The following is a 14,847-nucleotide window of genomic DNA, read 5'->3' as shown; positions in this document are numbered from 1 at the left end:
CATATTATTCTATTATATATATATATATTAGCTATAACTATTATCTTTGATTAATTATATTTAAATTGTTGATTAAAAAGTGTAAATTGATAATCGGAAAAAACAAAATTACCAAAACATTTTTTTTGTAATTAATAGCAAAAGTCAAAATTGAAGTAAAATTCAATTTGAAAAAATCGAGAAGTATAATTCGTCGATAAATGGTTATAGCAACTATCTATTTGATATATAAAAAGATATATCTATACTATATTATAAAGTAAATAGAGTTTTAAACTTTCAACATTTAACTTTCAATAATGTATATATGCTAATACATGATGTACAATATATCTAAACCATATTAGATCCATAACATACTACTCGCCGCCACTGCCACCACCACCACCGTCACCGTCACCACCACCACCGTCACCGTCACCACCACCACCGTTGCCGCCATTGCACGCCATCGTCGTATCGCGCGGGTACCGTTCTATTTATAAGGATAGAAAGTGTCTTATTTTAAAAACCTAAAAGGTATTGAAAAAGATATAGTAGTATTTAGAGAATTTTGCAATATGAAGTCTTTTCTCTCCATTTTATGCTTAACAAATACAGAGTATATGATTTCTAATTAAATGTACATAGAGAGGAAAACAGGTATATGTGATCAAGTCTGAAGTTATTTCCGAGACAAGTAATGAAAATCGGGATGGTAAAACTAATTAATTTAATTACTACAACGATTGTAAAACTAAAAAGATTGTAACATTTTAACTTGAGACTTGTGACAACGTACGCACACCTACTAATTAATTCTACTTCTCTATCTCTATTTCTACTACATTATAAATCATTTGTTCCATCTATTTTTTTAATTTTACACAAGTGAAAATCCCAAAATACCCTTATCACTTATTCATTATTACCCTATGTATAAATCTTAATTACTCATTTTTTTTTTCTCTCTTGCATAAATTTCTCTAATAATTCATTTAAAATCATTTATCTCAAAAACCATAAATCGATAAATTATAAAAATTATATGGGTGTTCTTAAAATTTCAATTTGAAATTTATAAGTTTTACAATTTTAAAACTTATGCAAAAGTCAAAATTGAAGTAAAATTCAATTTGAAAAAATCGAGAAGTATAATTCGTCGATAAACGGTTATAGCAACTATCTTTTTGATATATAAAAAGATATATCTATACTATATTATAAAGTAAATAGAGTTTTAAACTTTCAACATTTAACTTTCAATAATGTATATATGCTAATACATGATGTACAATATATCTAAACCATATTAGATCCATAACATACTACTCGCCGCCACTGCCACCACCACCACCGTCACCGTCACCACCACCACCGTTGCCGCCATTGCACGCCATCGTCGTATCGCGCGGGTACCGTTCTATTTATAAGGATAGAAAGTGTCTTATTTTAAAAACCTAAAAGGTATTGAAAAAGATATAGTAGTATTTAGAGAATTTTGCAATATGAAGTCTTTTCTCTCCATTTTATGCTTAACAAATACAGAGTATATGATTTCTAATTAAATGTACATAGAGAGGAAAACAGGTATATGTGATCAAGTCTGAAGTTATTTCCGAGACAAGTAATGAAAATCGGGATGGTAAAACTAATTAATTTAATTACTACAACGATTGTAAAACTAAAAAGATTGTAACATTTTAACTTGAGACTTGTGACAACGTACGCACACCTACTAATTAATTCTACTTCTCTATCTCTATTTCTACTACATTATAAATCATTTGTTCCATCTATTTTTTTAATTTTACACAAGTGAAAATCCCAAAATACCCTTATCACTTATTCATTATTACCCTATGTATAAATCTCAATTACTCATTTTTTTTTTATCTCTTGCATAAATTTCTCTAATAATTCATTTAAAATCATTTATCTCAAAAACCATAAATCGATAAATTATAAAAATTATATGGGTGTTCTTAAAATTTCATGTTCTTTCATTAGAGATGTCATTCGATATACTTTCGACTAATTTTTAAATCCGATGATGGACCTCGTACGGCTAAGGCATTTGACTATCACACTCTATGACATATCACAACCTATGACCTATCACCCCATGGAGGGCTTAGACATTGGACAAAGCGGACGACCGTCTGAGGTCCGATTTTTCAGGGGCCTATAATTTTAAATTTTATATATACATATATTATAAAACTATATTTTTCATAGTGTATATATCTTTATTAATAAATCAATAACATTTCGATTGGTGGTTAGGACCTACAAACAAACTTTGGTTTTTAGAAACCCTGGTCAAATTCGTTGTTTTTAGCTTAGAGTTCTTTGTTCAAACTTGTCCTAGACCCAAATTTCTTTAAAGCAGATCTTGTATCACCTTACCATCTTACCGCCGCAATGCGTGAGTACTTACTCTCAATATATATAACCAATCATTCGCTGCATATAATGTCGACACACACCTTTAATTCTCAGTATACATCTATACATCTCAATTACTCTTGCTAAAATGGCCACCGGGGGTGACACTCTTTTAGAAAAGGTGATTGAAAATGCGGAAGATATGGCATGGTTTTCGGTTATGTTCGCGACAATGATATCTCATGAAGCTTAGCAAAATGTGTGTATATATATATATACTACATAGGGTGGCTATCAAATGAGAACCAAATTAAAATGAGAACAAATGAGAATACTTAAAAACTACATTTTGATGCATTAAAAGTCCATAAAACTAACATAGTGCATAAATAATTATCACTATATTTATATACAAGTCGATCACATGTAATCATAGCAATATTCGTGCACATGTGATCAAGAATCCAAATCTCCACATAATTGTATAACGGATGATAATCCATGCCTCCACACAATTATAAACTTCAAAATTACACATAAGTTATTCAGTAAACAATCAAAAAACAACTTTACCCTATATATATATATAATTAAATAAAAATACATGTTAGGTGTACTCTATTTCTTTTGGGGCTGTTATCCCGACCACTTTTTTACTAACCCTGACTACATTTTTAGCAGCGATTTTGTCTTTTATGTAAACTACCTTTAGCAGTAATTTTGTCTTTTCCGGACTACCACCTTTAGCAACGATTTTGTCTTTTCAGCTATCACCCTTAGCAGCGATATCGCTGTTAAAGTTAGCTATTGGATAAAGTAGCAAGCAAATGGTACCAAAAGAAGATACTTATTGTTGATCCATCAAAACTTATGCCATTATCATCTCCTCCCGAGACTAAAAGTACCTGACAAGACTGTCGCTTGGTACAATACTTTAGCAGCGATAGGGGTGGTAAAAAAGTAAAAATAAATGGTGGGAATAGAATCTGGTTTCTTTCATAGTTTTGTTTCCTTGCGTACTCAAACACTGACACACAACCATAGGAATTTTCATAGTCATTGACTCATTGTGGAGAGCACCGCGAGCCGGCCCCACATTTTCATTTTTTTTGTTTTCTTTGTTGACTGATGTAATGACTAGTTGACTACAGTGTTTTTCACTTTTTCTTTACTGGGTTGTGATTCTGTAACCACCAAAGCCCAACAATCCTCATTTTTGTTTTCTTTTTGAACCGAGAAAGATAGAGGAGAAAGAAGAGGAGCCCAGCAGCCCATTTCTTTTCGTTGGGAGTTGGACACTAGAGGTGCACGGAAAAACCGGTTAACCGAACCGATTCGAAAATTAACCTATAACCGTAACCGGTTAGTAACCGATATCATACTAATCGATTATAGGTTTTTAAAAACCGCCAGTTACTAGTCGATTTGGACTTTCGAAATCAATAACTGATTAATAATCGGTTAACCACAAACCGATTATTTTGTTGGGATTAAACCGGTTAACCGGTTAAGGGGTACGTAAATTATATTTATTTTATATTATATACTTAATATTCAAACTTACCTCCCAGTCCTCCCACGTCCCACCGATCGATCAGTACTATACCCAATAACCCAATTAAATTCCAATCGCCAAATACAAACCCTAATAAAAAAAACCAATCGATCGAATCCCCAATCAATCATCACTTCATCATCAATCGATCGAGCAATCCCCAATCGATCAGAGTAATCGATCGCAATCCCTGTGGTGAATTATAATTTAATTCTTGATTTCTTTCAATAATCAGTCGATCAGAGTAATCGATCGTTTGTGATGCAGCTGATGCTGCTCTTGTTGCTGTTTGTGTTGCTGCTTAATGTTGGCTGCTTGTGTTCCTGTTTTCTGTTCTGTTCTGTTCTGTTCTGTTTCGGTTTCTGTTCTGTTTTCTGGTTCTGTTTCTGTTGTGGTTCTGTTCTGTTTATGTTCCTGCTTAATTTTGGCTATGTTAAACACTCTTTTCTGTACTGTTTCAAGAATATCGGTTAACTGGAATAGGTTAACCATTTCGGTTAACCGGTTTTTATAAACCGAAATCGGTTCTATCAGTTTGATATTTTTCATGGAGTAACCGGTTATTAACCGGTACCGGTTAATTTAAAAAAAAAAAACCGAATACGGTTATTAAATTAATTAACTGAAACCGGTTAACTAGTTTTGACACCTCTATTGGACACCACGCGAAAGGAGAACAACGCTCTTTTTTTTTTGTTACTGAAAATATCCATTTATTACAACTTATATGTTAGCTCAACCCAACTTTCTATTAAATATATAATTTCTCGCTTTCATTTATACAAATTCAACTCAATCCAATTTTTCGTTCTCATTTACAATCCAACGTACTCTAATGATCAATGTTATCTTTATAAATAGGATATATTATAAAAATATTGGTTTTCTTTATACATATAAAAAGTAGTTTTTTTTTTCGCACGGATGAATATTTATATATGTAACGACATTCAAATGTTTAATAATATCATTACGTACTTCAAAAAGATTGAATCAATGAATCCCACGATGATGTAAGATATGTGAAGTTTTGAGTACGATACAAATGTAGTTTCGTAAAAAACATAAATGTGATGGTATAATTATGTTTCTATCAACAGATAGTAAAACTTCATAAATTAATGTCAATATTGATAATTTTAATTTTTATATTAAAAATATCTATTATATTATTTTCTATCACTTATTACTCGTTTAAAATTTTCTTTAACTAAAAATGTGTCATTTCAAGCGCCATTCCTAGCTCCTACTAATCCGACCATTTTTAACTTTTTCTTTTCAACAATCATTTATTAAGTTAAAAGCTCAAACTTCAAAGATTGATTTACAAAAAGTTATAAAGGTGGCTTTGGGGAATAAAAGATTATATATGATTTTCAGAAAAATTAGCTTTAATAAATCATAGATAACATCAATCAATTTCTATAACTGAATAAGGAAAATCTCACGAGTCATAATTAGTTTTTATCAGATATAATTGTTATTTAAAAGTTAAGAATATAATTTCATAGAAGAAATAAAAATACAAGAAATATTTTTCATATATTCTTTCTCTATTTCTACTATCTCCCATATTATTATATAATAACAATAATATAGATGGCGAGGGAGTTTCAGATTACAAAGTCAAGTTTGATATATATTATACATTAATTAACACCAAGTTAGTACCTAACGACAGTTTGTCTAGAATATTGTAATTATTCAACATGTATATAAATTGTCAAACCATATAAACAATTCCATGTTGAATTATTCGATTTACATGCTAACAACTTGATTGAGGCTCCTACCCCGAAACTTTGAGACAAGATCGATCGAGTAATCACTCGTCTATATTATATTAATAAACAAAATATCATCGTTTCTTTTTAACTCTCTACTTTTAAAATACCCTTAATTTTCAACACATTCTTAACTCACACACTAAATCTATCTAATATATCTTTAAAATATTTTCCACCCATATTTATCCAAACTATATATTTATCTTCTTTATTTATTAATTTAAATATTTTCACCTAATATCTCTATAATACTCTTAATAAAGTTATTTACAAAAGATACATCCCCTAACCATAAAATAACTACACTACCATTTACATCAATCACTTTTTGATTAATAACCACATCGTTACCATCACCCCTACTAGCACCACCGTTAAAAGTGTGAAATAATAAATATGGACAAGTAACACTTTTGTTGTAGTGCATCAACTACTATTTTTCTACACATTTTAGTTGGATGTCTGCGCATTGTGACGACTAAACGGTGATGATTTTGGGGATTTTTGGTTGCGGTGGTAATGGACTGCGGTGATTGACGATGGTGGATTGTTATGGTGAGATATGTGTGTTTGTGTGGGTGTTCAGTATGCGCAGAGGAGAAGAAAGAGGGAAATGAGGGGGGTGTCAGATTTTGTTTGTATACAAGGGTATTTTGGATAGAAAAAAATGTCGAATTAAAAACTCCCAGTATAGTTTGAATTACAAGGGAGTATATATATAGATATACTTGATTTATAATTTTATATATCTCTTTCCATATATCTATATCTTTGAGTTTACATTTAATTATTTTTGTATTGTAGATATAGGCATCAATTAAGGATAATGGTTTGTCAGTGAAGGTAATTGATAAGGTAGTGATCCATGTAGAAGAACCATGGACGGAACATTGGTTACCCTTATCTCGAGCACTCACACTTTACTACCCTCTCGCGCGGGGGATATCAAATGGAACGAAGCTGCCGAAGATCGAGAATCAGTTTCATTGCAATAACCCAAGGAGTTGACTTCACTGAAGCTTTTGCTGACGTGGAGCTCAAGGAACTCAACTTTTATAATCCAGATGAAAGCATTGAGGGTAAACTTATTCCCAAAAGGCTACGTGGGGCCGGTGCTTGCCATCCAGGTGATCTCTAATTTTACTCATTCATGCCAGTTGCTTGGGTTTAATTTTGTTATTTAGGGCCAATGATATATAGATACATTAATTTGTTGAAATCTTAGAGTAATGCTAGTAAATATTCCATATAATAATAGTATAAATCAAATTCTAAAAAGTCAACGTCTTACGTTGTTCATCTAGCTTCTTCGGGTCAACAATTATTATTATTCAAAGATCGAACATGCATGCATGTAAGTGCACGTTCATATATTTTGGATTTGTGTAATTCAATACTAAATACGTAACAACTATATATCAAGATATTTGGAATTACAAAATACAAAATTTATTAATTAATTATTTCGAATAATTCTTGTAGACATTCCCCTCAATATATATAATTAATTCACCATTGTAAAAGTAAAATGTGAGATTTAAACTATATATGATAGAATATCAAGGTCAAAAATATTACGTATAAATAATGATGAACCACCAATCTTATTGGCAAGTATGTTCATTTTATATACCGTTTTAAATTTAGTTGTACAAAAGAATTTTTTGGATGATAGATGGTGATGTTTATTTTTTTTTTGGCAAAAATGGCCCGGTCAAAGCGCATTAATTTGTTCCGCAAAAATAAATACAGACATATATATTTTACACGCCATCTAAATTAGCAAATATATATGTAACGCAGATTATAGAGTTAAAATGTGGAGCCATAGTGATCGGGTCGATGTTTGATCATAGGTCAGCCGATGGTTACTCGGCCAACATATTTATGTCATCATGGGCAGACCTGGCTCGATCAGAGACTATGTCTATGCTACCATCTTTCGAGAGGTCAATCCTGAGTCTAAGGTGCCCAACCACTTATTCATCATCAATAGATGACATCTTTTCACTATTCGAGCTACCAACCAAGCCCAATGATGATCAAAACCACGTCGATGGAGATATTTCAGTCATTAGCCGTATATTCTATATAGGGGGTGAACAACTTGAGAATCTACAACAGTTGGCCAGTGAAATTGGGTGTAGGAGGTCGAAGCTAGAGGCATTCACCTCTTTCTTGTGGAAAATAGTCGCTTTGAGCAATGAAATGTCCGAAAATCATAACAAGATGTGTAATGTTGCTCCTTCAGTCAATAGAAGGAGTAGGCTCGGTCAGGGAGATGGAGAAGAGAAACAATAACTAATGGCTTCGCACTTTGGCAATGTTTTAACTATGCCATCGGGTTCGAGAAGTTTGCAGGTATGGAGTTTAATGTCCAAGCAAGTTACTATTTGGTTTGACTTACAGAGTGATTTTGACCGTAAATAAATTTTTTTGTTTTATAAAATACTTCGATGAAATTTATATCCTTGAAAATACTTTTAAATTTTAATCCATTCATATAATTCATATCAAATATTATACAACACAATTAAAAATATCACTGTTAAAATTAGAAACGAATGACTTAATAAGTCAAACTAGAAAATTAAAAATGAAACAGAATGAGTATGAATGAACTATGATTTCAGAGACTAACTTCATGATAGCAACTTAATTACTTTGATAATTAAACTTTATATTTTTTGGCATTTTGAAAGTGATCTTAATTAAATAATTTCACTAAAAACTAGGCACTTTCTTCAATTATTCCTGGGATGGGAGGGAGATTCCCGTCTGGCCCGTGTAAACCCAAAACCCGACAGTGTAACAAAATCGAATCCGTGACCTGGCCCGTTATCTTATTGAGCGGCCGGCTCAAGTGGGTCTGAGCCGTGTCCCGGGTTTTCAAGTCATATGTTCATCCCTAATGGAAACATACAATTTCTTTCTGACTATAATCAAGAATAGCAAGGTACATTTTGTTTTGTTCTTTATATATGCTACATATTTTTGTGAAAATTATGAGAAGTTTATATATATACCTCATAATCATTCATTTTACATCTTCAAAATAACTATATGTATGGAAAGTGACAATTGAATGGCTGAAAGTCCATTAATTTAACATGATTTGAATTATCAGGATTTGATGGAGATGTCATCGAGCAATATAGCCAAAGAAGTACATGAGTTTGTGCAGACTGCCGCTCGGAAAGAGCATTTCCTAGACCTCATTGACTGGGTTGAAGATCGTCGAAAATTACCACTTGTAGCAAAGGTGTTTGCTGGGAAAGATATGGCGTTAATGATCTCATGCCATGTCCCCTCTGCAAGGCCGGATAACTATGTCATGACTTTGCCAGGTCCATCCAACGATGGGGATTGGATTGTCTACATGCATTTGCCACTGAAACACTTGAACTATATCGAAGCACAAGCTAGTCAAATGTTCAAGCCCTTAAATGCTAATTACCTCGAGATTTAACACTAATTATCTGATTATTTGGAATTGTTTCGGTTTGACTAATATTGAAAATATGTTCTGTTTTTTTAAAGAAAAAGATAAAACCAGTTGGTCTAATTGTGTTTGCTGGTTCGGTTTGTAATCCTTTGATGTTATATTTTGCGTAATACTCGTATTTAATTATCTCTTTAATTATATCTTTTAACAATATTTCATGAGACAAATACATTGGACTTTTATGCTTCTTATAAGTTATGTTGGTTCTTTAATATTTTTGTGAAGAAGATATCGTATGAATTGAACATTTTTACACAAACTGCATAAGTAGAATTATCTCTTCTTGTGTGAATGAAACATAGCATAATCGTCAGAGTATTGGCGGAACCACATGTAACCCGGGGGGGTCTGGGCTACGGATCCGTTACATCCAAGTAATATAGCTTCTATTTGAAAAATGATGTATTTTTTTTATTGGTGTTACAGGCAAGTGAAACAAATAAATATGTGATATCAGTGAATCTGGTGTGTTATATGACAATGCATCAAAAAGTGACTCATGTATGAAGCTAAATTGCATTTAAAACGCGTATAGGTACAGGAAAGAATGTTTTTTTTTTTTTTTTATATTTTATTTTATCTTAGGTACTAAGAAACCCAAATAGTTAAAATTACGCATCTTATTTACGAGTTAATTGACTTATTCAAATTTCCTTTCGATCGGAGTACTTATTAAAGAATTATACATTAACACATTCGGAACTAACTTATATGCTTAACGAATGATAACACAAACTATCTTTTAAATGGTTGTACATCAGCTGTTTTGTCTAATTAACATGAATTGGTCAAGTCGTCGACGGCAAGTCGGCAGCATTTATCAGTTTAAATTACCATATATATACTCCGTAGATGTTTTTGGGTTAGAATATAAAATCCTTAATTTGGGCGTTTAACGATTAACTAAACTAAATATAAGATAACACTTGTGCATAAAAATTAAATCAACTTACCAATTAATATCGTATCTTCACACACACACACATATATATTATCTATGCATACTCTTTTATTATTATTTGTCATCATCATCTTTGATCTTTTTAATAAAATGTTTTCTGAATTTTGTATGCATGGAATGATTAATTTGTTGATAGAACTTTATAAGCGGAATTTCATAATATGAGTCGGATAATCGATGGAGAGTCTAGTTTACCAAGTCAACTCTGATTAGATAAACACCTAATAATTAAGTTATAAAAGTTTGTCATGTAATATTGTAGCTTATCGAACCATATAAACAATGCTAGATCGCATTTCTAGACCTATAAACTATTCCATATGCATTATATTTGAAAATAATCTAGAAAAATCCAACTACTTAAAGTTATCCAAACTTTGAGACATTGAAGCAGGGGAGCAACTCATCGAAGCTAAGCATAGTCATTAATTGGTCCGTTCAATTCATGTCGTGTAACTTATTTTTTAAAAACGTTATGTTCTTATTAGTCTGGCGGGTCAAATAAAACATGAGACAAAAAGTTGACCAAAGTGATACCTTTAAAAAAAAATACCAGATACCGGTCAATTTTGTTAATTCTAAACGTTCCAAAAGAAAATTTATATAAAAACTTATAAAATTGTATTTGTTCAACTTAATGGAAATTAAAAATTTTTCAAAAGTGCTAAAGTATTTAAAAAAAAAAAAAAGCGCTAAAAATGTTTAAAAACTGCTAAACATTATACCAAACCAATCCAGCCATTATCATTACAGTATACAAATAAAAAGTTGAAATTAAATAATATATGCTACAGCCAACAAGTCACTTTCGACCATGGTTTCCTCACACACCTATCAACTCCTATATATATATGATAGCAATTAGCAAAATGTATCATCTCCTATATATCTACTCTATCTTGCTCTTAATTTCTATAAAAATCTTTGAGATTTATATATATATCTTTGTGTTGCATATATATGGGCATCATCAAGGATAATGGTTTCTCAGTGAAGGTAATTGATAATGTAGTGATCCATGCACAAGAACCATGGACTGACCATTGGTTACCTTTGACAAACCTTGACTTACTTGTGCCACCATTTGATGTTGGTTCTTTCTTTTGCTACAAGAAACCTTCTCATGGTAATTTTTCCGATATTCTAAAAAGCCTCAAATTTTCCTTGTCTCGAGCACTCGCACTTTACTACCCTCTCGCCGGGGAGATCAAATGGAACGAAGCTGCCGGAGAGAATCAGTTTCATTGCAACAATCAAGGAGTTGATTTCACTGAAGCTTTTGCTGACGTGGAGCTCAAGGAACTTAACTTTTATAATCCGGATGAAAGTATTGAGGGTAAACTAATTCCCAAGAAGCTACGTGGGGTTCTTGCCATCCAGGTATATATAATTTCTGTATAAAATTGGCTACTCTCATATATGTTTTTAAAAACACAAGTTTTTTTTTTACCCGGATAATGAAACAACTAAATATTATTGACCTGACATTCACAATACACTTTTTTGTTCCAATTTGTGATAACCCACTTTCTCGTTTGTTCTGATAGTAATACTTAGTTCACATTTAGTTCACAGGATTTGATACAATCTGATAGAATTGTATTTGAATTCCATTCGCCAGTGTGTTTTGTTGTTCAAAGATGGAGAAATTTCATTCCATTGAAATGTAAACATTCCATCATTTGATGGAATCTCCATTCCTTGGGCATAGGGGAAGGAATGTCATTCTTTCACTCAGTTGAATTTTCAAAAAATCAAAAAACATTCCGTCAAAATTCATTCTTTCAAATTCCAATTCCTCTAAAACATTTAATTCTTTCCAAAAACATTCTTTGAAAGATTTCATTCCTTCCAAAAAATTTTCACTTAATTCCTTTTGTGATGATTTTTTAAAAGTAATTAAGTTATTTAGAAAGACTAATTAATAAATAAAATACTAGCATGGTACCCGCGTAATGCGATGACGGTAGAGGCGATGACGGTCTGGTGGTAGTGGTGATCAGTGGCGATGGCGGCGATTATTGGTGGTAGTGGCGTTGTCGAGTGGTGTAGGTTGATTTGAATATAGATGTAAAAATGATAGTGAAGATAACTTAGAGTATAAAGATTTAGGGTGTAAAATTAGTTTATTAAGAGTAATTGGGTAATTTCTTAAAAGTGTTAAAGAATGAGACTTGATTAAAGGCAGTTAAATCATTTTCAAACTCTTTTTTTTTTAACTTTCAGTATGGTGGAAAAATATTTATAATGTACTCCTACCGTCCAATATTAAATGTCTAATTTTGATTTTTCAAGTCTTCTGCTTGTAACTTTAACCATAAATATCTTTATTTGTGTTATATAATTGTTAATGAAAGTTATATCAATGAAAAGTACATTGAAAACTCAATCTGTCCATATAATTTATATGAAGTTTTATATAACTTAGACATTTAATATGAAGTTTTACGGTAAAAGTTCAAAACTGAAGACTTGACAAGTCAAAATTGGACATTTAATATGGGACGGAGGGAGTAGTAAAGATATTGTCACGTGTGAAAGACAAGAAAGAAATTACTGCTTGGTTTTTATTTTTAGACAATTTAAATCTTGTACGAGTATAATTAATACGAGTAAAACTCATCGTAAAACATGGTCGAGATTCGATGAAACTTAGTATTTAAATACCGAACATTATGCAAGCATGTCTGCTGTATTTAAGTGGACTTTTTTACATTGGCGTCATGCCCCGTTGACAAAAAGAAAAAATATATGGAGATCATGTGAAGTAATGCTAATCATTTATGAGTTACTATTTCTGTAATTATTATATTAGTATATACTAACTGTAAATAAACAAATAAATTATGTTATGTATAACGATTTTTTATTATTCGGTAGTTACTGTACGTTGGCGTGTTATTAAAATATCTTTTATTAAAATCATTGTGATATACTAGTTACGTTGATTATAACATGATTTACCATACAAATATATGGAACGCAGGTTACGGAGTTAAAATGTGGAGCCATAGTAATCGGGTCGATGTTTGATCATAGGTCAGCCGACGGTTACTCGGCTAACATATTTATATCATCATGGGCAGACATAACTCGATTAGAAACTCCATCTATGTTACCGTCTTTCGACAGGTCAATCCTAGGTCCAAGATGCCCGACGACTTATTCGTCATCAATAGACGACATCTTTACTCTTTTTAAGCCACCAACCAAGCCCATTAATAACGACAAAAACCATGATGATGAAGGAGATGATTATAAACTCGTTAACCGTTTATTCTACATAGAGGGTGAACAACTTCAAAATCTACAATTGTTGGCAAGTGAAAATGGGTCTAGGAGATCAAAGCTAGAGGCATTCACCTCTTTTTTGTGGAAAATAATTGCTCTTAGCATGGAAGAGTCGGAAAATCGTAACCAAATATGTAATTTGGCTGTTGCGGTTGATGGAAGAAGTAGGATCGGTCAAGGAGATGGAGAAGAGAAGCAAAAATTACTAGCTTCCCTTTTCGGCAACGTTTTGTCTATGCCATCGGGATCAAAAAATGTACAGGTATGGAGTTTAAATTATTTACTGTGACTGTTGTTTTAAAATATGTCACATACTTATATATTTACCAGGATAACAATTGCACTTTTATCCGGAAAAAAAAACTGTCATATATTTTTTTCTGTCATAGAAAATACTTGGGTTTCTGTTAAACCCAAGTACAATGAACTTAATTTTTGACGGTTTATGATAGTATCTATTTTTTCCGTTACATAATTGGTGAAGTGTGAACTTTTTATTTATACGTGTATATCTAAAAATCAATCACTAGACATTTTTATGCTTACTATGTTCTTTCACAAAAAAAAAATGACATGGAAAATGGTTGGAAACTCAATTAACTTGACATAATATATTAGGAGTTGAAGAAGATGCCGTTGAGCGATATAGCCACAGAGGTTCACGAGTTCGTGCAGACTGCCACACGGAAAGACCATTTCCTCGACCTCATTGACTGGGTTGACGATCGTCGAAAATTGCCACTTGTAGCAAAGGCGTTTGCTGATAATAAAGAGATGGCATTTATGATCTCATCGGGGCAAAGGTTTCAGATTATGGACATGATGGATTTCGGGTGGGGAAAAGTGGCATTCGGGTCATGCTATCTGCCTTCGGGAAGGCAGGATTGCTATGTCATGACATTGCCGAGCCCAACCAACAAAAATGATTGGGTGGTCTATATGCGTTTGCCATTGAAACATATGAACTATATTGAGAAACATGCTAGTCAAATATTCAAGCCCTTGAATGCTGATTACCTCGAGATTTAAAACTAATTAATTATCTGATTATTATTTGGAGTTGTGTTAGTGTGACTAATGTTTGGAAATATGTTTGGTCCGTTTATGTGAATAAAAGAAAAGAAACACATGCATTTTAGTTGTTTATATGTATTTTTGCTGGTTTGGTGTGTAATCTTAATTTGTTAATATATGTTGTAATTAAATTCTAGACTTTGAAGTACTAATACATGGTTTTAGTTAGCTCTTAATAACTGGTTGTGTTTAAAATATGACTTTCTTGATATGTCCATGAAAAAAATGGAATTAAAAAGATGTAAAGAAAAAAAAGATCTACTAGTTTCTATGTAAATTTTGATACATGATCATCATCATGCACAAA

At 32.0% G+C, this 14,847-nt stretch overlaps 1 protein-coding gene and 1 pseudogene across 1 annotated transcript; both read left to right on the top strand.

The window, feature by feature from the left end:
- Positions 1-5,521: 5,521 nt before the first annotated feature.
- On the top strand, positions 5,522-9,178 carry LOC122597305 (annotated as a pseudogene).
- Positions 9,179-11,135: 1,957 nt separating this feature from the next.
- Positions 11,136-14,495, top strand: LOC122597304 (coniferyl alcohol acyltransferase-like). Its single transcript, XM_043769914.1, has 3 exons — positions 11,136-11,555; positions 13,162-13,728; positions 14,085-14,495. Exons 1-3 carry the CDS (start codon positions 11,136-11,138, stop codon positions 14,493-14,495), a joined length of 1,398 nt encoding a protein of 465 aa, XP_043625849.1.
- The last annotated feature ends 352 nt before the right edge of the window (positions 14,496-14,847 follow it).

Source organism: Erigeron canadensis, chromosome 4, assembly GCF_010389155.1.
Source record: "Erigeron canadensis isolate Cc75 chromosome 4, C_canadensis_v1, whole genome shotgun sequence".
Classification (NCBI taxonomy): Eukaryota; Viridiplantae; Streptophyta; class Magnoliopsida; order Asterales; family Asteraceae; genus Erigeron; species Erigeron canadensis.
This window is presented reverse-complemented; position numbering and strand designations above follow the sequence as displayed.